We start from the raw sequence: 26568 nt of genomic DNA on the forward strand, positions 1-26568 counted from the left end.
AGAACAACTCACTGTACAAACTAAATTCACTATTCACCCTCAAAGTCTGAAAGAAACTTCAGGGAAGGGAAAGGAATGGATGGAAAGTAACAGGCTGCAAGGAGAGAGAAAAGGGTTGGGTTTACAGTTTAATGGGGTTTCTTTAGGTTTTACTTTGCTTGGTTTGTTTGTTTGCTGGGAAGATGCCATGATTTATTTCTCCAGTTCCCTCTGACTGCAATTTGGGTAATGAAAGACTTGAGCTTTGGCAAAGATCCCCTCCACGGCCATAAAAATAATAAAAAAAAAAGAACTGTAATTAAACTTACCAGAAACAAAGCTAATCAAACTCAACAGTAACAAAGGGCAAGAGAAACACGTTCACTGATCAGATCTTCCTTGCTGGCCCCGTGCCCAGAGTTTTCATTACATTTTTTCCTTCCTAACCCTCATTTCACAACAGCATTAACCACCCTGGCCCAGGATGCCTCAGCTTTACAAACTGCATTTGTAGGAGGTCAGCCTTCCATGGAGCCAAAAACCCAGCATGTGGAAAGTGTTAAAAGTCTTTCATGTAGTAGGGAAGGTTCTTCAAACTACTACTGTTCAACTCAAAAATCTTGGAGCTTCACAGGCCATTAGAGGTTTCTGAACCACAGAGAAGGGCAGAGTTAGCAAAATAAATCAAGAGTTCCTGTGGGATGTCCTGGTGCTTTACACAACAGGCACAAAGCAGGCTTGGAGTTTAACAACAGGGAGGACTTCTCAGATTGCAGGAGGAAAGAGCTGGTTTATAACCTGGAATGTGCTCTCCCCTCTCTTTAAAGCTCAGGGTCTGGAGGAACAGGACAAAATAACCCCCTGTTTGTGTCAGGGGCACCAGCAGGGAAAAGGGAGCCCAGAAAGAGTGTCTGGGGGAGGAGAGGATCAACTCAACTGTTCCACCCAAGAGCAAACTATTTCACCACGGCAATAAAAGCACTTATCAGCAGCTTTTTAATGCCAGATTTCTTCCTGTAGTTTGGTAGCGTAAAACAAACCATCTTCCCTGCCAGTGTTCCTTGTGCCAGATGACCAGAGCCCGGGAGGATTTCCCAACCATCAGCATCCGTGAGTTTGTCATCAATCTTGTAACACTTGGGTCTGTTTCTTAAGACTCCAAGATCTTAAATAAGAGGGATTACTCAGGAAAAGCAGCTTGTTCACCTCCCCAGCACAGAAAGCTTCTAAGTTCAGCTCTGCAAGGAAAAGAGGAAAGGACAAATTCCACCTTGAAGGACCTAAATCAGAAGGAAAGGCCTGTCAACATTCTAGGATTTAAAAAAATAAGGCATGCAAGAAGCCAAAGGGTTTAGTCTGTGGAATCTGCTTTGATTACTCAAAATTTGATGAGACACCACCTGCACCTTCTTATCCAGCCTGAAAGACAGAAGGGAAGGTGGGTTGAATTTCTTTACTGCAGAACATGTGATGATGCTGCTGCAGCAGAATGTGGCTCTACCTGGGACAATGCCAGAGGCACAGGCAGCACAGGGAAGAGCCCTTTTACTCCAAGGAAAAGGCACAAAAGGTGGGCACATCCTTGCAAGACTCCCTAGCAGGAATGGGAAACCCAAAGCCTGAGCATTTCACAGTTCGGAGCTTTGTCTGCCACCTACCAGGAGATGTTGAGGTGCCTCAAAATGCACCTCTTGGCAGGGAAACAACCCCCTGACTATAAACCCACCGCTGTGCACGTGCACAGGGCTATGGCTGGGACTTCCAGCCATCCTCCTGCCACCTGAGCTCCCTCCAGAACGGGCCTCTTCCCTCCCCTGCCGCTGGGAGAACAGCAGTTCACCCAAAAGAACACCCCAAGGAATCAGCAGCACCTTTGTGCCCTGACAATCTGAATTCTGTCACACTCCTACACATTCCTTCTTGCAGGTAACGAACTAGAAAGGGGAAACAAAACAAAAGCAAAGGGAGGTGGTTTGGGAGTGTGATGTTAAACGTTTTTTAGGCTCACAGAGTCAGTGGTACCCACAAACCGCCTTACCTTTCCATATGGCACAGCTTTTATTTTAACTCCCCATTCTCAGTTTATTCCATGATCTGTAGTTCCTTGCCACAAAAAAAATTACACAACAGTCCCCCCCCCCTCCCCCAGTAATCAACAAGCACTGCTTCATTTTTACAGCTGGTTCAGAACAAAACTGGCAAAATGAGTGCATGTGTCTCCTGGAGCTGGTATTGTCTTGCTCTCCCAGCACGTTCCAGGGTGTTTAGGAGTGAATAATGGGTTTGGGGGGCTGGTTCTGGGCCAGAAGGATGCAGGAGATACCGTTCTTACGGTGCCATCTGGGGCAGGAATAGCCAGGAAGGCCAATGATCTGTTGTGTCAGAAGAAAGTTAATTTCATGCTCAGCGTGGCAGGCAAGACACGTTCAAAGCAGGGTTTGCTCTCTGCCAACACAGCTTTTTTTTTTTTTCTTTTAACCCAGTGCACAATCCTTTGCCCCAAATGGCTGCTTGACTGAACCCCACACAAACCTGAGCAACTTAATTTCATGTGTGTCTGTGCTAAGGAACCAAAAGCTGCTCTGCAGATCGCTCTGACTCTCCTGTGACACGGCTCTCAACAAGTCCGAGCTATTTATATTTATTTACTTCTTGAACTGGGAAATTCAAAGCCAAGTGCTGCAGTGCCTTTTGAAACTGTAATCTCTCTCTCACACACACTGTAAATACACACAGTGAGCACCACAGAGAGGATTACCTGGAGAGTATTTCTCTATTTAAGACATTCGAAAAATCAGACCCCAGGCAGGATTATCCAGATCCATTTCTTCAAGGAGTTACTCAAATTTTATGGCTTTAGCACTGTTCGAGGACAGGATGTCCCACAAACATCCCTGCTGCTGAGATGACTTGTTTACTTCTGCCTTCTAAAAGCCATTTTCATGTTTTAAAGCAGATGTTTAGTCACTCACTGGATGGGGAACAAACAGCATGAAGGGTTTGATGCATGGCAGCCCTGGGAAAGAATCCTGCCAGGCTGGGACACTCAACCATGAAAATAAACTGCACAAATTCTTTAACAGGTACCTATTTTATGTACCTGTGATTCACAGGACCTTAGGGTTGATGTCTGAGTAGTTGATACAATCTGACAACTGCCACAGAGGAAGAAAAGCTGGTTTGTTTTTTTTTTTACTCTTACAGGGAAAGAAAAATACAGAATAAATATACAGCTGTTGATGAACAACAGCATTTTAACCAGAGTCACACATGCCCTTCAGCACCGATGCAAAAAAAAGAACTCACAGTAAGGAAATAAACAAACCAAAATTCCTTAGGATGGTGAATTATAAACAGAAGTTACGTAAGGAAAATGCAGTGAAACAGAGCTCTGAGGAGCCTCAGCAGCATTGTGTTCCCTCAGCTGTTGAGGAAGACTCAGACAATGTTGTATCCATTACCCAAATAATCTTGGCTTCTATCTTTGACTACAGACCTTTCCCTACAAAGCAGGAATTGTCCTTTCTGGCTCTCTGACAGATCTCGATGCAATTGCCTAATGGCCCTCTTTTACTCGCAACAATATTTTACTCCTACCTACCTCTAAACCTTCAGAGAAAAATAAACAATGAGTTCCAATCTTGTAATGTAAAATAATAAAAAAGAAGCCACTAGAGTGCAGAGCTGATTTATTGCCCGTGCTAAACTCAATTCCTGAGTCCAGCTGGCACAGCGAATACACCTTCTGCTTTTATGCTCTTCATTTATGAAGGTTTCTTAGTAAGAAACTCCAATAAGCAGCCCGGCTTTTGAGCTGATGACACTATAAATTACCTCTGGAATACAGAAAGTAAAATAATACAACTGAAAATTAATCCTCTTATTCTCTTAAGAGAAAGCTTAAGAGCTTTAAAACGAAAACATGGGGTAGTTTCTTGCTTTGGTTTTACTTGGTTCAGCTGAAAACTGAGACAGGCAGGGAGGTGAAGGGGTGTTTGGGCCTTTGGAAGATGGACCCAGGCACGAATCAGGGATCACACACTGGTGGCACTGGGCCCTGAGGGGGAAAAGGTTTCAGAGCCAGGCACTGTGCACCTCCAGGACATGTTCAGTCAGAAGAAGAAGAAGAAACTCAGGCAATGGGAACAAATGGTATAAAAATGGTACATAAACCACGGGGCTGGAACTGCGGCCCAAGTCACAGCTGGCAGCTCCCCTCACCTCTAACACCTGAAACCAGTTTTAGAGGTCGAGAAAGACAACGTGGGGCGTGTGTGAGTTAAACCTTTGTGTCTCTTTAAAAACCTTTCCAGGCCTTCTGCTTCATTATCCGATAAAATTATGGCATTTGCAATCGGTTTCACAGTTAAACTGACAACAAACCGAATCCCAGTGAGCACACACCCTGAACATCCCTTTGTAAACAGCCTTCAGCTCAGAGCCACTTAAATTCAGGAATATCTCCATCTGAGCTCAGCATTTCATTACATTCTCTGGCTTCACTTATTCTGCTCCTGGTGAGCAGCACGAACTGGAGGGCTGTGAGCTGCCTCAGCACTGCTCTACCTTGAAGTCAAACATTAACCCAGTGTTCTTCCTCCACCAGCCACGACAGAAACAGCCCAAAAAAAAAAAAAAAAGCAAAAAAAAAGGCAGCATGTTCCCTCCAGAAGAGTTTGTTATGCAAATCATTCAGTGGTTTCACTTACACAGGAAAAAGCAACCAACTGCTGCCTCTGCCCCGTTTTTCTAACTGGACTGAAGCCCAGTAGGATATTTGGTATGAGTAAAGAGGGAAAAAAAAAAAAAAAGTCTCAGGCTATCATTTGAAAAATGTGAAGCCCACAGTCCCTGTTTTAACAGGAACAAACCCCTCTGACTGCAGTATCCATGCTCTGGAAGCACCGGCAGCAGAGAGCAGGGATGAAATGAAAAGAAGCAGTGGCTGTTTATGTTGGCAGTCGCTTCAAACTCTAATGGAAAATTTCAGGTCTGGCTGCACCCAGGCTAGAACAAGTTATTAAAGAAAAAGGTTCAGCTTTCAAACAGAAGAGGCTTCCATGGCTTGTCCCTTTCTGAACGCTCCAGCAGCAACGACAAGTCAGGAAATAATATGCCTTGGCTGTGCAGTGTATTAATATCCCATCATTAGGGGAATATGGCATCAAATAAAATAGATTTCCTCTGGGAAAGCAGAGCAGTGACAGAGCCCACACCACAGCTACTGCTCCAAACAAGCTCCACCACTAAATGCAAATATTAAAAAGCCAGTGTAGGGCTAAGTAATCACTTTATACCAACAGACCAAGAGATATTCATCTAATTATCCCCCTCCTTTGATCAAAGGAAAACTGCTATTCGAACAATTGTCTCGAGGGGGAAGCTCTACCTTTCAGGGGAGTTTTGCACAAATATTCCTGAGGCTGTGAGCTGCCAGGAGGAGCACACAGTCTGTCCTCAGAGAGGACAGACACCTTGCCAGCCTGCACATATGGTAACTGCACTGACCTTTCAGCTACTACACATTTGCACTATATTTAAGAGCTACTCAGGAAGCCAATACTGTGTATTATGTAACACAAGATTAAGCATTAATGAGGCAAGAATAAAATTGTTTATCTAAACCCCAATCTAAAATTAAACAGAAGTTTATGCTGAAAGCTCACACTGCACTCATTTTGTCTCCTAACATTAACAGAGCTCAGCTTATTTAGTCTCTGAGGTAAGTCCCAGCAGCATTTAATTTGGAGGGAAAGATTTTACTATGAGAAGAGAGACTATTTTTCCTGGAGAAATGATGCATATTTAGGTTCTTCTGTGCATAAACACAGCACGCTGCAGGTATTTCGATCTGCAGGAAACAGCTGACATTCATAACTTCTGTTTACACTGGGTTTTAAAGCTAAATAAAGGAGCACCCACCCAGAGGGCAAGATCTTTGGATTGCACTCTGTCAGCTCTTGCTCAGCAGCCAAACCAAAAATCACACACAGCAAAGATACCTACGTGCTCAACAGGGAAATTCAAAGCAAAGTGAGAGCAGGGGCTGGGTGCCTCCACAAAGACTCCCTGTCCTCTTTTTGGGCTTCCTGCTCGGCCCCAGCAGCTCAGATGGGTGTCAGCCCCAGTGCTCAGGATGTGCAGAGGAGATCAGCAGAACCATGAGAGACAGGGGAGTTCCAAACCCACCCCTCAAACTGCAGCAAGTGCCATGACCACCCAATGGTGTAACTTTTATTACTCCTGAACCCCTGCAAGGCTGCCCAAGGGACAATCACACACGTCCCCCTCTGTTTCTGGGGGCCAACTAAACCACCCAGGGTGAGGCTGGAGTTCCACAGCTCAGACAACACCCCTGGCACCACACAGGCTGCAGGAGCTCCAGCCAGAGGGAAACAATTCTGCTTCTTCTGGGACTGTGGCCTTAAATCGTCCAAATCAACTGAAACTGCGCCCCTGAGGCTTCCAGAAGGGTTTGTGAGTGACCAGCACAAGGGCAGGCTTAGAGGAACAGGCCACAGCTGACACCACGGCTTGGCCTCCTCCTCCTCCTGCTCTGCACAAGCTCAAGTTCATTCCGTGTTTCTATTTACCTCCTGCACGTAGCCAACACAGAGTTAAGCTATTTCCATCAACACAATGAGGCAATTCCCGGCCTCTGAGGCATTTAAGTACCTTTATCTCAGGCCTATCACAACTGCTGGTGCTTCTAAAACTCTCAAATTCAAGTAGCTCAGTGTAATCACCTAAAGAATTCGGAGCAGAATGTTAAATACTTGGAAAATCCAGTATTATCACAAAGTTTTAGCAAATTATCCCAAAACGAGGGGGAAGGGAGGGGAATGAAAACCACTTTTAAAGCCAAATCAGATACTCAGAAAAACTGCTGCCAGCTGTGTACCTTCCATCCTCACAACATGTGAATTTAACCTCCAAAATTTACTTCTTGGCTTACCATGCAGAATGAGAAGTGCTGCCAAGCATGAACCAAAAGGAGAGCAGCACAGTTCATCAGCTGTGTCAGTCAACCACAGCTACAACCAAGGGAAAAACTATTCAGGAGGAAGGGGGAAAAGGATGGAAGGTACACTGGAAGAGAGGAGAAGATCTATTTAAGACAGTTCAATGGAAAGCCAAGGAAGTTGCAGAGGTTTTATTTAAAAATCTCACACGGAGGCACTTTTTTCTCCAGAGTATGAGAAGGTTAACACTTACTGATCCAGCCTTAAAGCTACTGCCTTCCTTGATCCACGTCAGCATTCCCACTTCAGCCCAAGGCATGTCCAGGTAAGAGCTGATTTCAGTTCCTGTGCCTCTTGTGTAAAAAAGCCTGAAGGAAATGCTACAGCTCTTCACTCTCGTGACCACTGGGAACCCCTCTTGGCCATAAACGTGGAAATAAAGTGAAAATCTGAACTAGACTGGAAGAGTGAAGTCCTGAACAAACACAGCTCTGACATGGAATAGATGTTTTCCTTCACAAAGTTTTTGGCTTGGTGATTATTCGTTTAGAATAAACAATTAAAAACGCTGAAAAACTGTGTTAAACTAATTAAAACACACGTGGACAGATAGATGGTTTTTCTTGGAAGATGCTGCATGTTAACCATGGAGGAATAAAAAAAGCCAAGGCACGACTCAAATAGGACATTCCTTAACACCCTTGTGAAATTCAGTACAGGATGGCCTAATTCTCATCTCACCAGGCCACTTTACACCTTCCAATACCAGAAAAGAAATAGAATGTCATCTTCATCAGACTTTCTGCACAGCAGCCTCAGCTTGATTTAATATAAAATAGGCCTGGTCTCCACCAAGGATTCTGTATTTCTATTGTATTCCTCATCTTCCTCTCTTTTCATGTTCCAGCCCCAGGGTTTAAGGTGATATTGGGGAGAGCCCTCCCCCAGTGAAAGGGGCAGACATTTAAGAGTTTAAAAAAGGCACATATTGTACAAAAATCATGATAATAAACAAGAAATAACTTTTGGTGGGGTTTGCAGAGGCAAAAACCCTGGCTCTCCTCCCCACAGGCTTCCGTAACCAGGAAAGTAAACTTCTTACATTAGATGTATTCAGATATTAAGGGAAATCACTCCAAGAATGCCCCTGACACGTATCTGGAAGGTGTTTCAGTGCTTTTGCACCCACATAATAATTTTGGGGGGGAGTTTCACCTCATCTTAATATGGAAGGCAAACAGGAGAATAAGACCTTTTTCTAGTATTTCTGGAATTGCTACATGACTGCTTCAAACTGCAATAAAAAAAAAATGGCAGGCAAGGTATCTGAAATTATGTTGGTGATGAAAAAAAGATAAATTAATTCCATGGCCTTGGCATTTACATTATTCATTATTCCACTTTAAGGAAGAAAGGTAAAGCTGGACAGTCAAATATTTACTGCAGCCTTTATTCTGCAAATATATAGCCTTCCTATAGCAAAGCTGCTGTAAATTTTGGCTGAAGAAGATTGGGAATTAAAAGCAAGCAGAAGTGAGGCCTGTGGGCAAAAATAGGAAGCGGAGATTATAAACAACCCACTGCAGGTCAAAGGTTATTTGTAGATCAGTTACCACAAGGGGCTAAAAAAACGAGCCCAAAAACCCATCAACATGATGCTTCCCATAGCTCAGACTTAATATTTAGTCTTCTCTGTAGTCAAAAATTAGACCTAATTAAACAAAAACACAGCGCTTGTAAAACGATAGCTTATACGAGGTTTAACACCACTTGCAAAACTTTTACAAAAAGCCTGAGGCCTGATAACCAAGCTCCAGTGGAGAAATCCGGACACCTGCCCCCAGCTCTGTTCTTCAGTTTTTCTTTTCTTCCCCCACCTCTGAAAAATGTTTTTCTCCGTCACAAAAATAAATTTGATACTTAAAAAATGAATTTAAATTTAAAAAACCCCGATATATTTCACAGTTGCTGTAAAGCAAACTTACAAGAGTGCTTTTGCCTCTCAGTAACCTTACCACGAGCAGAACTGATTTCTAAAGCAAACACCAATTTGTTCTAAATCCATTCTAGGAGAGATTCGGAAGAAAAAGGGAAAGAACTGATTCAGCTGGATTTGTTAGCTGTTTAAGATCCACAGTTTTTCAGCATTCCTGCTAAACTGTCACCTCTCCAGCACTGGGCCTTCGTGCCTCAAAATCCGACAGAATACTGAAGCAAAGTCTCCCAACACTCGATCAGTAATTAAGTTTTCTTTCTCAACAGAATCGGTGAACATGTAACTCCAGCAATTGTTTCCTCCTCGCCTTCCCATTTGCCATATTCAGTGTTACTGTTTACCACCAAAAGACTGTGTTATCACAGCACTGTCTCACAAGAACATCTCAGAGGAGAATGGAAACATCCCACAGCAAGTGACAGACTGTTAAATATTTTTACAGTAACGCTCTTCCCCGCTGCACATCCAAACTCCACACCTACAGAAGTCCAAACAGCCAGTTATGCTTCAAATAAGTATTTTCCAGATCGCCAGCACACTGCTAGAAAACAGCCTCACTCCATTTCCAGGGAGTTACCCCCTTTCTAAATTCAGAACAGCAAGGAAAACCCTCCCAGCTGTGAAACGACACCTGCAGAACAGAAACAGAAGCTTTTAGGGAAGCTTGATTAGGACTAACGGAGAAGTAACCGGATTCCCAAGGCTTCCCAAACCCTCTTTTCCCTTTGAAGGAGTCGACCACTCCTCCATGTCCATCTCCCCCTGGGAGGCCCTGGCCAGGATTTTCACTGGAATGACAGTTACGTAAGCTCCATGAAGTTCAGGAAAGCCATGGATCAATTCCCCAGCAGAACTTCCACGGTCCGGGGAGGTGAAGAGTTAAAGCACAACCAGGGCCACGGGAGCAGGCACATACCTCAGGCTTCCCGATTCAATTAGATCTTGTTTTGTTTTAGGCTTTCTTTAATTACCCGATGCCATTTGAGCCCGGCCGGGTGACACAAATGTATTATCCCCCCCATCGTAATGTCAGAATTTAAAATTAGATCTGGTCTCCCATAAATACACTTCGCCCAAGCCCGGCGACTCCGTCCAGCCATGACGACTATTTTATGTAACATCTTTCGTGCCCCAAGACCTAAAAAACTGCGCTGAAATTTTAACAGCTACCTTGTCTGGCTGTGGCTCTGCCTTCCAATTTATCCGAAGAGAATTCCGGGTGAAAAGGAAAGAGTTCCGTAAGATCAAAACAGCGAAGCAGCGAGAGAGAGAGAGAGGGAAAAAAAGCAAATTACATAAAGTCCAAATGTACTCACGGTCTCCTTATTGGGAAGCAACTCCTTTCGGATTCTGAAGAAGTTCTTGCCGTACTGCCTCAACCCCTTAATAAAACGTTTCTGTGGTAAAAGATAACAAAAAACAGCGTGTCAGCAGAAGCAAAAAATAGTAATAAAAGAGGTTAAAAAAAAGCCAAAAAAAGCTCCTGTTAATCAGCCCAAGAGCCGAGCAGCGCCGGGAGCCGAAGGTCTGTCGGTGAAAGCAAACGCACCTAACACGGCGGCCGCGAACGAAAAGGGGGGTAGTGGTGGAAAAGGGCTTTGAAAACACACCGAAAAATTCCGACCGCATCCCCTTCCGCGTCAAACTTCCACCATTCGGAGCTCGGGGACACCGCACCACAGCCCGTCCTCCCCGGGGGTCAGCTCTCCAGCCGGGGGAAATGCGCAGCGCCGGGACCGGGGGGGGGGGGCGCGGGAGCCGCCGCCGAGCAGGTGCCGCAGGGGTTAAATCCTCGCAGAGCCCCCCGTGTTCGTCCTGCGGGGGGTTCGGAGCGGCGGCCGAGCCCGGGAGCGCGGAGCCGAGCGCGGAGCCGAGCCCAGGCGCGGAGCGGAGCCGAGCGGAGCAGCCGAGGGCCGGGCGCGAGGCGGCGGCCGCCCAGCGTGTGATGGCGGCGGGGCTGGGCGGGCGGCACCCGCGGGGCGCGCCGCAAAAGGCGGCCTGGATCGCCGGCCCCCCCGTCCCCTCCCCGCCGCCCGCGGGGCCTCCGAGCCCGGGCACAGCCGGGGAAGAGCCGCGGAGGAGCCGCCGCCGCCGGATCCCGCCCGCCCTGGCCCCTGGCCTCGGCAGCGGCGCCGGCTCCCCTTCCTCGCTCCGAGCAGCCGCTGCCTCGCATCCACCGCCTCCCCCGGCCCCTCGCGTCTCCCCTCAGCAACACCCCCAACCCCGAATAACCCTTCGGCCTCCGGCACCGCTCCCTGCCCAGTGCTCCTCTTCCTCCTCCTTTCTCCTCTTTCCAGCACCTTCGTGTGGTAAATCCATGGCCGGGTGACATCCACCCCCTGCCCGCAGCGCTGGGACACGGTGGCGACCCTCTCACCCAGCACGGCCCCACCACGAACCACCACCAGGACCCTCAAAAACCACCACCAGGATCCTCAAAAACCGCCACCAGGACACTTAAAATCCACCACCACGAGATTTAAGAGCCAGCACCCAGACATTTAAGACTAAACAAAGTCCCTCTTCTATGGGAAGGCCAGTCATCCCCTAGGAGGTCTTTTTCCTTTCCTATAAACACCATGCACAGGTATAAACAACAAGCAGACAAGACACCAAATTCTGCCTGCAGAAAAGGTAGAGGATGTTCAGTTTATGGGCCCTAATATTCCAGAGTAGGGAGGGACTTGGAAATTAGTAATTCCCTAAAAAGAAATGAGGGGGAAAAAAAAAAAAAAGCTTTTCCTTTCCTATATACATATCATACACAGGTATAAACAATGAGCAAACACCAAATTCTGCCTGCCAAAAAGGTGAAGGATGTTCAGTTTATGGGCCCTAATATTCCAGAGAAGGGAAGGAGCTGAGAATTAGTAATTCCCCAATAAAAAGAAACAGGCAAATAGCAAATACTGACTGCAAAAAAGATAAGGGATGTTCAGTATGAGGGCCCTAATATTCCGGCGAAGGGAGGGAATTGAGAATTAGTAATTCCCTGAAAAGAAGTAAGTTGACTTTATGTATTTTGGATCACACCTTTTTGACAAACATCTGCTTGAAGGAGGAGGGCAGCGATCAGAGGCTTCCATGTTGTGAAGGGCATAAGGAATCCCAGAAAGGGTCATTCACTGCTCAAATAGAGGACTCCGCACCTCAGCAGCTCCCACCACAATCCTCAATAGGAGTGAACAGGCTCCTTGGAACCTCACACACATTATTTTGCAGATCTGCTCCCACAGGGATCTATCCTCACCTAACCCTGACCCTCAAAAACCAGCAAGACTGCAGAGTTCGCCAAGAACGTGCCTGGGGGCACGGAGACGAGAATTAACCACCAGTTGTAAAGGCTTGGAGATTACAGTCCCTTCCAGTGTATGATTTACTCATACCCACCTGCTCCTTTCAAACCAGCCAACACAGCACTTGGCATTTAAGCACTGGGGGTGCCCGGGCTCCTGAACATGGAAAATTTTGATAAAGCAGAAGTCACACAAATAACTACAGAGCAAGGTATGGAGTGCCTACAGTGTGTAACTGGTCCCTAATGCACAAACATGCTCCTCATTTTTACCACGTGAATGTCACCAAGGAATTCTCATTACACTGAGGGGAAGGTGGATCATGCCCCTGGCACCACAAACCTCCGGCTGGTGCCCTCACACCGCTCCCAATATCCCAGAGAGCGGCAGAATTCCTGTCTGCAGCTCATCACAAAGAATGAAAAATCAACTAGATGAAGAAACATTTCAGAGCAGGCAATCCAAAGGGAACTTGAGGATGCAGCTCAGTTCCTGGCTCTGCCATCGCTGCCTCCTGGGCTGTATCAGAGGGATGGTGCTTTTGCAGCATCAGTTAACAGCACACACAGGAAAAGGTGACAGGAGAAGCTGTAGGGAGTAAGAAGAAACCAGAGCTGGAACACTCCAACCAAGGGTGAAACAGCACAGGGAAACAGGAGAGTGCAATCTAAAATGAAAACACCCAAAATTCTCGATTCCTCATTTTGCCAAAGACTTACTAGGGTGCATCTGAATTCCCAACAGACCATTTAATTTACTTTCTTGAGATTCTTTAACTGAACTATTTTATATTTGTTTTGTGTTGGGATTCAACTCTATTAAAAAAGCCTTTGACAAACTGTTTTCCTTTGAATCCATGGGATATCAAAAATCCCTACTGGGAATGCAAGCCTAGCAATAGAGCCCACCTGAATAACAGAATCAGAGGGACCTTGAAATGCTATTCCAAATTTCCAAGCAGGAACCAAGTCAATCTGACATCCTGAAATTTTCCTTCCTATTCTAGTCTTTCATTAATTCAGGCATCATGCTCTGATCTCCCTTGGCCTGCAGCAAGAGCAGCTCCTCCTTTTCTCCAAGTCAAGCCCAACAGAGGCCTTGAAATGGTTTTAAATACGAGAGAACCAAACAGTTGCACACCAAATCAGAAGTGACCTGTTGCTCTCCAGCGACTCACAAGGCAGACTAGACTGCACACCACTGATTAAATTTGCTCTCCTCTGCACAGATGACATGCACCAAATTCCATGTCTGCCTCTTAATGGCGCGGGAGATGTTGAGCTGCTCACAGAAGGCATCTGGGAGCGACAGCTGCTGAATTAAAATAGTCTTACAATATACAGGGCTGGTGGAATAACGAGCCTCAAACCTATGGCTAAGTTTGGATAAGACGTGGAAGTGGCTCTAGAGCACAAACGGTTTAATTTTTACGAGTAGAGAATTCAATTTTTTTTAGGACAAACATTTCAATTTCACCACTTGTGTTCAACTTTAGAACATTCCTTATGACAGGGTTCTGTCAGCATCGTTGTTTGTGCTGTTCACTGATGACAAACTGTGGCACAATTAAAAAAACAAACAAAAAAAATCTCTGGATAACGATGGCTGTGAAGCAGCTTTAGGAAATCCCATGGCTTGCAGTCAGTGCCGACAGACACCGTTATATTTTATGATCTGGTTACCATGGCTATTGACCAGCCACAGCACAAGGCCTCCTAATACCATTTTATAATTTGATGCAATGCATTAGATCCTGCAGTATCCCTGCTCCAGCCTGTAAACAGGCAGCTATAAATAACCCAGGGAGAACAAGGAACAAGCATGTTAATGTTTGCCTGTGTGTTACTTGCAGGTCCCATATTTTATCCCAGGGAACAAATATCATGACAAGATACACAAAGCCATTATGTTGTGCCTAACACAGCTCAGCTGGCATGTTTATCAACGGGATGGCAGTGCCAGTGCAGAGCTGTAGTTAAGGGTGTACGTCAGGGTTTCTATTATCCAGGGATTACAGCCTGGCAGGAGAAATCTGCTGCTGCTGCTGCTCACTGAGATCCTGCACCCCAGCTTTTCACCAGAAATGAGGGGCCTGCTTTGCTGCTCTACTGCCAAAGATCTAAAGCAAAGCTGTTTAGAGAAGTGTGCAAGAATAACAACTGCTGTGACAAACAACCTGCTTAAATCAAGTTGAGAATTTCAAACAGGAACCTCACGGGCCTCAGGAAGGCAGCACAACTCTGATCAACCTGCAAATTCATCACTGCTACTAATCTGTCTCTTCTGAGGTGATGCTTCAATCAAGTTTAGATCAAATGTATTTTCTCTAAGAAACTCCACGTGGAGTTTCATTCCCTTCCTATGATTTCCACATGGTTAATGAGTGGAGAACATTGTGCAATGCAATATATTTACAAACACACAGAGCCTCTTCTGTTCTTTCTCAATCCAGGAAACAGGGACTTTATTTCTCAATCTTTCTAAAAAAAAAAAAAAAAAAAAAAAAAGGCCCTCTTTAGCCTATGTCCAAGAACAGCAAGTTCTTCTCTCTCAACCTCTTCCTTAATTATAAGCAAATAAAATGGAAGGTTTTGCTATAACGAAAGCAATAGGTTCAGTGCATTTTGGGAAAGGCCTGAGGTTTTTGAGGCAGATACCAATGGAAGTTGTCACCACCTTCCATATTTAATATACCTCTTTAAGTTTTACAGTACACACAGTAGCAAAATTTATGGGGTTTTAACAGTTAACAGCAAATAAACACTAAATGCACGAAAGCATCTTTACTTCTTAAGTTTCAGGGGACGAAAAATTATGGCAGTTGTTCCAAACAAAGAAAATGAGATTTGGTTGTAGCTGCAAAACTCCTGCTCAACGTGCAGCACATTCAGAGACTGCTCCAAACAATTCTGTCAGCTGAATTTCAGTGCAGAGCACATTTTATTAAAAGCTTGGCTGAGTTAACATTATATTTCGCTCATGTGTGTACAGAGCAAATAAAAGGCATTTGCTGATAAGGTCAGTGATAGACACTGTCCTCTAAAAACAGAAATATCCTGATAGTTTCATTAAGGAGACTCAGCCTGAAGATGTCAGGTCTCTCGCACAAAAAGATGTGTGTTACTCACAACTCTTTTTTCACCAAAATATACCTGCCAGGGGTAGAAACTGATGGCAATATTTATTGTATCTTACTCTCTATATTCTACGTGCTCAGTAACTGCAGGAAGGGCAAACAGAGGTACTTTAAGTGAAAGAAAAGGCAGCTGTCACACATCCAAGCTGTTCCCAACATCCACCTGACCACTGCAGACACACAGCATCTCCATTTAATGCTTATTTAACTCCTCCTACGAACTGGTTTGCTCCCTGAACACTCTTATCCCCCCAAAAAAACCCACTCCAACTGCCAAAAAATACATACTAACCCCAAATTCAGCTTTAATAGGATCCCAGAATGGTTTGGGTTGGAAGGGTCCTTAGAGCTCATCTAGAAACAAGCCCCTGCCATGGGCAGGGATGCCACTCACTGGAAATCAGTTAGATCACAGATACTGGTCTCTTGATCTTTCTTGACAATTTTTTTTAAAGTGAAATAATTCTATTCCGTCAAGACAAAATTATCCTTTAACCTATGCGGTATTTTTGAAAATAAAATCGTATTTTCACCAAGTTCTCTTACTCAAAGAGGTGGAAACCCCCAAAATATTTTGCTGGTATTCATTAGACACCACTCTATACTCAGATATTCAAAGCCCCTCTTCAGAGTGCATTGCTGGTCACCCACATGTGACAAAAACCTTGCTACTCCTCAGGCCATCTGCCTGGAAGATCAAGTATCCTCCATAAACAAACTGACAAGGAATAGATCAGCTGAAAGGCTTCCAGGAGCCAAACAATTCGCTCTGCCTCCCAATCAGGATGGCTTTGTCTTCCTGGAGAATTAAACTGGGAAATGAGACCCTCCCTCCAATGAAGGGGTTCAACAGCAAAGCACTGCGGGGATGCAGCGGCCACAGCACCTCCCAGGCTGTGCTCCCTGGGCCCACAGCCTGTCCACAGACACAGAGTCATTAGGCAGCCTCCCTCGAGGGAATGCCAAAAGATCCTGCGCTGATAACGACCCCCCTTCCCTGGTGCTGCTTTTGTTTGGAACAATAGATCTCCCATGGTACCTCTCGCCCCGCTGAAAATATTGGTATTAAGTGAGCGTGAGCACAGCTGTGTGTAAATGACATATATAAACAGATTAGATTTGTGTGTTTATACTGGATGCAAACACATTAATAGCACATTTGCATACCCAGTTGGCTAAATGAGATTGCATGCAGAGCAGGATTACGGGTTGCGAGCACATTTATTTGGAATTTTCAATAAAGTGTTTATATTGCCCGTTCCAGAGGTCAGAGTGGATTCACCAGCCTTTCTTCTCCTCTTTGCCTTCTCAGACACGGGGGCACAAATGCTCTTGTCGAAATGCCCTCCACGGATTGCCCACCCCTCTTCACCACCGTGCTGGGAAAAGGACCGGAGCCAGCAGAAGGAGCTGAGCTGAGGTGTTGATACCTAAAGGCTGCCCCACTTTCCTTCCATTTAGTTTATCGAAGGTGATGGTTTGAGGGGGTGAGAGTTCTGCACGTGACCACAGCAGGAGCCATTACCTAAATGCCAGTTTACAAAACTCTGCCTTCCCTTCTCTGTTTAATGCCAGGGATCAATGCAGAAAGTCTGTATGAAAGGCAACATGATATTGAAGGTGACACAACAGCTCTCAGACATTTCCAGAGCTGGAGGAGAATTCAGCTGTTCCTTCACCCCAGGCCTGGAGCTGTCAGGGTGCTGCTAACCTTCTGTGCTGACCCCAGCTGTATTTTCCCATCAGGATTTTAGCAGAGCTATTTTTATAAAGACAGAGATTTCAGGTTCACCCAAAGCACCAGGCACAGCTCTGGTTTGGGTTTGCTGCACTGTACCTGTGTCTGCGTGGGAGCCACGATGGGAAAGAGAAAACAAAACAGCAAAAAAAAATTAAATTAAAAAAAAAATCAATTACGTCTCAACGAGGAGCCTTTATTTTTGCTCTAATTGTGCCCTAACTATCAGCTCCGGGTGCTTTCAGAGCACATCCCAGATAACGCTCCCAGCCCAGCCAGGCTCTCTCATTCCCGGGAAAGGTCCAGTCCTGCCTCCCGGGTTCACCGCCCAGCCCCGCCGATAAATCATCCCCGACCTGATGCTCCGGCCCCGCGCCGGCTCCGGCCCGGGTTGCCAAGCAACCTGTGCAGGAGGGATGCAGGGATGGATGGATGGATGTCTGGGAACTGCTGACAAACGGCCAAGTGGCTGCAACAACAGACTCCTCTCTGTCAGGAGCGTGTTTGGGAGAAGTGCCTCCCCCGCCTCTGCTCCGGGCGTGATTGTAAAACCCGACTCCAAAGGCTTTTGTGAGGAACACACACTTCCTGCTCCATTCCTAATTGTTAGGGAGCTGCGGGGAGGCTGCGATCACACAGCGTATGGCAACAGAAATGTGATCCTGTAAACGAGATAAAGTCAACAGCGCACCGAGAAACCTGATCTGAGCACAGCCCGCAGTGGCACAGCAGCAGCTGATGCACGATCAAAACCAGGCTGGATATTAAAGCAGCAGCAGGAGGAAAAAAGGAAGCCTGACTTTCTCCTTTTGCCGAGCTCTAGAAGGGGTGTTTGATAAACAACCTCGCCTCCTTGGAGAAACAATTCATGGATTATTACAGGCGTTATCGGCCGCGTTAACACCACTGCTAATGGTCCCCCATTTCGAGGCAGGGATGGAGAGGCAGGGAGAGATGAGGCCTCTTGTTTGGAGACTGCTCAGTCTGCAGTTTCCTTTCTCTAATAAAACCAGGGTGGGAAGAGCAGGCAATCCTTTGTCCCAGCCAGGTCGGTGGCACTGCACAGAGGGGCGAGTGGCAGGAGGATCTTCCTAAAGGGAACAACAAGTGCTGGGCCTCCAGCAGGTTGGAAACATTCCCTCAGGACTCTCCACACCTCTCCTCTCCAGAGCTGCACAGAAAGCACTTCCTCACTCTACTCAACGTCATCATTTCCACAGCAGGGAACCAGCCTGGCCGACTGGTATTTAAATGCCCATGACAGACCTTCTGCTGACAGATGTAGGATCCACCTATGCAGGTGGGACAGGCAGATCCAGGTCTGTGCAACGCTCCAGCTGCTCCCACAGCCTCCCCAGACATCTGCTCATGGTGATCTCCAGAGAGCAGCCCCGTTCCACGGGGCCATGAGCCAGGATTCACACAGTGAGACTCGTCCCTGCTGTGGGCACCCCCCTCAAACCCCCGACCTGGAGAGTGCCCTCACTGACAGCAAAGAGCCATGCTTATAAAATGTTCTCTCCAGCTTCTTGTCTCCTGGATTCAACAGTTCCTCAGTCCTAAAGCTAAAATGATTGGAGGGTGTTTTTACATAAATGATTTTTTTTAAAGGTGCCTCTTAAGAGTTAAACAGAACAAAGGTCTGGCCCGGTTTGTGACCCAGAGAAAGAAAACAATGGGCTGCTGCCAACAGACAACAGAAAGCTTTTGATTATACTTCAGATTGCCTTTTCTGTACACAAAGAGATTCGTTTCTGATTGTTATTTTAAACTGCTGTTAAAAATGCTAATATACCAAAAGCGTCCTTGTACATCAAAACCAAAGAGCAAGTAAAAAGAAAGAGCTGGACAACGTGTTCCCCTTCAAGGACGTGCTTCCTTTCCCCTATGGCATCTCCAAATATCTCCCTTTAATACAGGTAAATGGAAGAAATTCAGTACTTAACCTGCAAACCTCAATCTGAATAGAAAAAAAAAAATCTCAAATACCTGTACCAAGGATTTCCCTATTGCAGAAATATTGTTCCCTTGGGATTTCAACCATTATTATCAATTATTCTGGAGATGATTTGCTGCCTTCAAACAGGGACTTTATGCAAACAACAGAGGGAAACAAATAAAAGCACTTCAAGAGCCCCCAGACTTTGGAGCAAATGAACAAATCCAAGAATAATGAGACAAAATGGTGGTAAGAATCCCCAAGGAAATTATCCATGTAGGTATTTCTGCAGGTCGCTTCCCAGGTAAATCACTGAACAGCAGGGCTGTGACAGCAGTGATGCCCAGGCTGGAATTCAGGCACTTGGATATGAATTCCAGTTTTTGACCAAAATGACACAAGGCAACCTCTGGAAACTCCTGAATTCCTCTCAGGATATGTCTGTCCCTGGCTGCAGTGGCAGTGAAGAGACCCCTGAGTGTGCAAATCCGGAGAGAAGAAATACTGGTGATGACAAAATCAAACTCCAGGCTGGGGGAACACTGGAAGGGAAACTGGGAAGGTGGATTTTGGCGGGAGGGAGGCAAAGGGGGAGGGGGTGCTGAGACCATGGAATTGCTGCACACAATTGAACACCTTCCCTAAGAGACAAATGAAATATGCACCCTAATAAACCAGAGGTGCCCTCATTGCCTTCCCCACTTTGTAGCAAATGGGATGTTTGATTTGAGCATTGGAAGTTATTCCAGTGCAGTGGAGGGGAAGGCACTGCCACGTTATTTATCAGCTCCTCTAAATGCATAAGGCCTGAATGATCCATCTCCCCACGTAGCCTAAAAGCCATATAAATCTGAGGGATGCTGTGAAAGGGATGGGGGAGGAGGAAAGGAACAAAAGAATAAAAAAAAACCCAAACAAACATGGTGGAACAAGCACAAGGGAAACAAGTGAGATATCAGGAGGCCAGTAAAAACTGAAGCAAAACCACAAAGCCAGAAGCTCCTGCACTGAGTCTTTACCACAACATATTCAAAAACCACAAGGCACACGAAAGCACAAACAACACTGGGCAAGGAGCACCGAGCAGGAGCTTTAAAGTGCACCCTCATGATCAACACATCACTTGAAGAAGGAGGGGAAGGGAGAACCTCACGGTGCAGGGGATAGCACAGAGGGTGTTTGAAGGGGCTGCTGTGCTGGGGTTCAGCTGAGCCAACCACGCCCTTTCCTTAAAGGGTTAGAAGTGTCCCACTCAGTGACTGTTCCATGGGCAGTGACTGTGAAAAGGTGGCATTTCCTCACTCAAATCAAAGTTCTCTTCCACGTACAGGGAACCCCTCATGCTGGCTCTGTGAGACACGAGGAGCCAGGCTCAGGAACGAGGCCTTTCCAGCTCCAGCAGAATCCAGGGAATCACGGAATATGCTGAGCTGGAAGGGACCCACCAGGACCATCAAGTCCAACTCCTCCCTGCAATCCCACCATGTCCCTGAGAGTGTTACCCAGACCCTCCTGGAGCTCTGGTAGCCTCGGGGCCGTGCCCACTGCCCTGGAGAGCCTGTTCAGTGCCAACCACCCTCTGGGGGAAGAACCTTCTCCTGCTACAAGTTACGGAGTCTCCCTTCGGATCAAACCCTTATTTGCTGTCAAACCCTTCCCCATGGCACTGTGGCACTGCCACCCTCATGACTAATTAGGGCTCTTGGATGGATGCAGGAAATGATGAATATTTAGTCACTGTGCATCTACTACAGAACCAGCCTATTATCAAACAAGTGACACCTCCACAAACTTGAATTAAATAATGGCTCCCATCGAGGATTCTGAGCCTCTGACAGGATGGCAAGTGATTTAAGTAACGTGAAGCTGAGCAACTGGTGATGGATCACGGTTTTCCACTCGCTCTGTTACAGCCTGTAATAGAACAAATGATCATTTTTCAGCCTAATTGAATGTGGCCGCCCCGCTTATACACAGAAGAGACAAAGCCCGATCATTTGCTTCATTAAAATGCATTTTTATGTCATCTGAAGGATTTAAAAAAAAAAAAAAATAAAATAAATCGGTGCTGTTGATAGGGAAGATTAGAAAAATAAAATCTATCATGCAAACAGCGCTTGCAAATGAGGGGTGTTCTGGCATTCTTGTTGTGCAGGGGAGATAAGCCCTGAGCACTAAAACACACAGAGCACCCACACTGTGACAGTAATCAACCCTTCTCCAATAGGAATTATGTCACTACACCGACCTGAAAGAGCATTTTGTCATGTGCTGCCTCAGTGGCCACTGGGCCATAGTGATAATTCTCAGATAAGCTGTGGGGCAGAACCACAGAGGACAAAGCCAAAAATTTGGGGTTTTTTTGGGCTGACGGGCTCTGTGTTCAAACAGAATCAAAGTCAAGGCTAAGACAGAGACCCAAACTATCAGGGGAAAAATATTTAAAAATCAAATACCACCTTGTCAAGTTGCAGACAGTGCTTGTCATCTGTCTGCACTTGCTTTGTTTTAGGGGTTCTTTTGTGTTTTTAAAGCGCTCTTGTTAGGAACAGCAAATTGCCATGCAGACAGCAAACAACCCTTCTGAAATAAAACAGCCATTTGCCCTATCAAGTAATCTAATCCTGGGCTCTGTGTATTTAATAAAGTGTAATTCCAGCACAAGTATTACAAAAGGAAACACTTTTACCTATATCACCTCAGACTAAGCCAAAATTACTTGGAAAGAAGCTGGAGATTTCTATCACACGCTTAATATGAAAAAAATATCAAAGCACTTCACTATTATTTTGCTACTATATTCTAATTGCACTTTCAGGCATTGAGGAGGTAAGGATCCTGTAGATAATTTGAATTTCTTACCACCTGCAAGGCAGATAAACCCAACCAAACTGCTGAAGTGACAGGAGTATTGAAATAACTTTAAATCAACCCAAGAACTCTGGATGCTGCCATCAGTAAAAGCCAAGAAACCAGTCACCTTTCCTTAACTGGTAGAGAAGGTGAACCTAAATTTAAATCACACAATTTATATCATTTCCAAAACAACAAGGAAAAAAGAATACCTGGAACAGAGAGCTGACCAGCATTTCTCATCTTTAAATCATAAAATCACTTTCAAAAGCATAAAGAAACTCATGCAGTCCCACAAGCTGGGATGAGCACGAGACAGAAAATCTATCCCAGGTAATTTGTGATATTTGCATTCAGAAGGGGAAGCAAACTGTGCAACGTTACCTTATTAACACTATCAGCCTTTTAAAAGTCAATCATACTGCGAATAAATACAGATTATCTTAAAAACCTCAATCCAGAACCTGGAAATCAAGTTATGTGCAAAGAAATGGGGAGTAAATAGGCCAATTTTGCAAATTATATCAAGATGTAACAACCTCCCGCCCCCAAAACAAAACCACTGGGTGGAAAAAGATCGACCACAACCACCAGAGAGGAGTTACCAACCCCTCCCTTGGTTTTCTGGCTGTGGCAAAAGCACTGAGGCCAGAACATCCAGAATTTTGATGATCCCTCCACTCTGCAGCTGCTCTTTCTAATGCCATGACTCAGTTTCCTCCCTGAGAGGAACAGGATATAACACGATGTTATATTTAAAGCAGCTCCCGGATCTCTGGGCAGATAAAATCGGAATAAAAGGTCAGAGTGTTGGAGGCAGGAGCTGTGCCAGTGACCAGAACATCACCTGATGGGAGGAGGGACAGGGACCAGCTGGGCTGTTTCCATCCCCAGGCCCTGTCTGAGCTGCAGCTCTGCCCTCCCTGCACACGAGTGGGGAGACACCCACCCGACCCCACTGCAGCCCCGTTGCTAAGGAACTGCCAAGGCACAGCTTTTTGGGCCCTCCTCCTTCAGAAAACCACCCTCCCCTGCCCTGTGGGAGGACAAACACCACGGCTGGGGTCCCCCCCTGCCTCCTTCTCCCTCCAGGAGAGTCGATGGAGAGCCCCAGGAAGGGGAAGGCAGCTCCGTTTTCAAGATGCCCTTGAAAACGAGATGAAAACCGACCATCAGCCGTTTATTAATCTTCCAGGCAGCACATTCCTTCCCCTTGGCAACAGGGAAACTGCTGGATTATGGATTTTTTTTTTTTTTTCCTCTCTCTCCAGAAAACAAACCAGCAGCTTCTGGAGCAGCCTCGGGATTATTTTGGTGTATGCTGGAGTTTCGCTTCCATCCCTGCACAGAAAGAGCCCTTTGAGGCGTGGAGACAGCCAGGGCAAATATTTGTTGTGTTGGGTTTTTTTTGGGGGGGGGGGAATCAGCAACGTGGTAAGTGCTTAATAGATAAAAATAGTCCACGTGAAGGCAGAGAGACCACAAATCAAGAAGCATCTGGCAGCTGAACAAAACAAATAAAATATTTTAAAAAAACGGTATTGTTAAGAAAACACCAACTTCTCTGGCAGCTGGGGGAAGATCAAGATTAGGGAGAGCACTGAAATCACCCATTTGGAAGCCAAGGTCACTGACAGGATTTATAGATTTATCCCTGACGAGCCTCTGCTGAACACGAAACACTGAAATAATTTTTGTTTTAAATCTCTCCCTCCCTCCCCCCATTTGGGCTCCCTCATTTGCTGGAGGCTTTTAAAATTCATTCCTTTTCACAGCTGGTTAAACAATGGAATCTTTTGGCAAACTGAAAGGCCGGAATTGATTGCCCTACACAAACTTTTTCTGCACGTATAATTGATTTTTAATTCACTGCCTTATTTCCGAAAGGACTCGACAATAAACTCGCTGCTGCACGTGCAGTATCGACCCCTCCAAACAAGGGCTGGGATCAAACACCGATGGCAAGTTAATCACCAACAAAAAAGATGGTTATCTTTCCTCCAGAAACCTGGGTGGCAGCTGAGTTCACCTCTCCAAGCTCTACCACACCTTGTGTTTTCCAGCTGTGCTGCAGTTTAGTGTTCTGTGAACCTGCCAGCTGCTCAGTAACTGTGATTTTATGCAACCTTTAAACAACAACTTTTTTTTCCCTGAGCAGAATAATTTCATCCCTCACCGGTTACTTTTTTACTGTGAAGGCTGATAGTTCTTTTCCACTTAATAATAAGCTGGAGACGAGACCTTCCCACACACTTGCTTAAACTAAAATCTGGTTTATTCTTCTTAGAGCACAGGTCCAACTGGGCCCTGGCAATTTGAAATTTTTTATCTCAGTGCCCAATTAAGTTCCAGCTCTTACTGATTAACGCACTTGCAAAGGGCTGGATTTCTAAATTCCAGAAAATGTTAATTTAGTGGAACTGTCCCCTCCACTGTAAAGCTGTAATGTTTTATTTTCTGTGGATAAAACATTAAAACTGAGCAGTAAGTGATATCTTAACCTTCTAAGCCCACTGCATGAGTCAGATGCAGCCCTGCAATGCCACTCAGCTTTTCCAATCTCCCTTGATGATTTCCCCCTCCCCGCTCGACTATTCCAGAGGTTCTGTTTCAATCTGGCCATGAATTACATTTTCTATAACTGCCACAGAAACAGGAAATAAAATTCAGGGTATTTTTGCCCCAGTAAGCAGCTCTGTCTTCCAGCACATCTGAAGAGCTTGGCTTCAAAGGAGGGAGCCATGAAAACAATGTTTTCATGAGCAGATACTCCAAAAAGGGCAGATGAGAGACATTTGAAGATGATTCCAGGCAGAGAAGCCAAGCAAATAAGTACGTGGGCTTTGCATAAGTAATTTCTTGACCTGCTCTGCTGGATTGCAAACACAGCAGGAAAAACAGTTTTCCCTATCTTGTCCTTTTTGGAATAAAGATCTCCACTTGTATTTTCTGATAAATGAGTTTAAAGCTGAAGCCAGGTGTGGATATTTTAAAATTTATGAACTTGTAAATGGATGTACACGGCCAATTAAGGCTTAGCACCAGCAAGGATTAACTAGCCCAGCACATAAATTTAAGAGGTTGTTTGAATCAGGGTTGTTTACCTCAACTACTCCACATCAAGAGCAACGTAAAATATTTAAAAGGCAGAATATTTCATGATAAAAGCCGGTGCTCAGGGATGTCACAGGGTGGCAGTGACAGCTCTGCACGGAGATTCACAAGTTAAAAAAAACCCTCCCAAGGAACATTTGGCAATTTCCTTTGGAGAATTTAACATCTCTGAAGAGATGGAACAAAGTGCAGAGGGGAAAAGGAAGAGCTGTCCAAGAAACCAAGTGTTGTTTTACCCAGATTTCCTCAGCTTGGGAAGGTCCATCCCTGAGTTTCAAAGGCTGTTCCATCAGCCTCGCCATCACCAACATCTGAATGGTAATGAGGAGCACAATTCCATGCAGGAAAAGCATCCCTGTGCAATAATCTGCAGCAGAGCAGCACCAGCTCTGCCTGCAGCAAGCATGCATAAATAAACAGAATTAATAACTACCCAAGTGTGGACGGGTGACTTAATCTGTTTCGATTAGATGCAGCTCAGCCTGAGGCCTTTGTGTTATTTAAAATGTGTTCATCATGTTTAATTAAAAACCTAATAAACTAGAGCTTCTTTTGGTTCTGATTTGTCTCCCTCTCTTCTGGAGGCCCTATTGATTTCCTTAGTACTTTTGATAGAAAGAAAGAAAGAGAGAGAGAGGAAAAAAAAGCACATTCTGGACGAAGAGACAACGAGGTGAGATGGAATCTGAGCTGGTGGGCGAGGAACAGTCAGAACCAGCTTATTTCCTTCCACACTTCCAATGCCTCAGGAATGCCAGAGGAGAAAGCCATTTAAATTGACAAAACTTAAAGTATCCTTTATAAATTATAGCCATTTGATGGGTTACTGATCTGAAATGGAAGCTGGAGCAAGCACAGGGGTCAGGATTGTACTGAACATCCCTGGAAAGTGTCGGAGCAATTTTGCACAGAAGATTTTTGTCCCAAAGATGTGTGGAAATTTCATAAGGACAGTTTGTCTGGGGAGGTATTTCCACTGAAAGCACGCCAGGAAATATGGATGTTGAGTTTAACCTGAAGTGAGGGAAGTTAATGATCGTGGTTCCAGATCTGGAACCTGCAGAAGGTCCAGAACGCTGCAATCAGGGCAAGCACCAGAGTAAAGAGAGGCACTGTCAGGTTTGCTGTCACTGATCCTCCATGAAACACCAAACCTGTATGCTTCAAAACACAATTTTCCCAGGTCAGTTTTGAAGAATTCCCAACTGGAGAAGAAGAAGAAGGGACCAGCACCAGTCCATTGTTACGAGGGATTTCTGACTGCTGGCACCCAAAATGCCACAAGATCAAAAGAGCCAAGTTTTGAGGTTGTGCTGAAAGGAAGACAAATCCCAGTGACATTGAGGGCCCCCTTTTCCCAGGCACCCTGACCTGGCTCCAGCAGCGAGAGGGTCGTGCCACGTGCCAGACATGGAGCTCAGGGGAGGGAAAGTTCTAAATGGCACCAGCTGGATCAAAACCACACAACTTGCTCCAAGGCTTCTCCCCCCCCCCCAAATAACCCATCTCCTCCAATCTGCTCTGCTTCCTACTTGACACTGCAGCCTCACACTGA

At 45.6% G+C, this 26568-nt stretch overlaps 1 protein-coding gene across 5 annotated transcripts in view; it reads right to left on the minus strand.

Moving 5' to 3' along the window:
* RERE (arginine-glutamic acid dipeptide repeats) overlaps positions 1–26568 on the minus strand; it is a 192125-nt gene that overhangs the window by 34681 nt on the left and 130876 nt on the right. For all 5 annotated transcript variants that reach the window (XM_050322215.1, XM_050322216.1, XM_050322218.1 and 2 more), the window contains one exon: positions 10254–10334. In XM_050322215.1, the coding sequence (XP_050178172.1) occupies positions 10254–10334 (81 nt within the window). The remainder of the gene's footprint in view (positions 1–10253; positions 10335–26568) is intronic.

The sequence above is a fragment of the Myiozetetes cayanensis genome, unplaced genomic scaffold (genome assembly GCF_022539395.1).
Source record: "Myiozetetes cayanensis isolate MyiCay16 unplaced genomic scaffold, myiCay2020 scf28, whole genome shotgun sequence".
Classification (NCBI taxonomy): domain Eukaryota; kingdom Metazoa; phylum Chordata; class Aves; order Passeriformes; family Tyrannidae; genus Myiozetetes; species Myiozetetes cayanensis.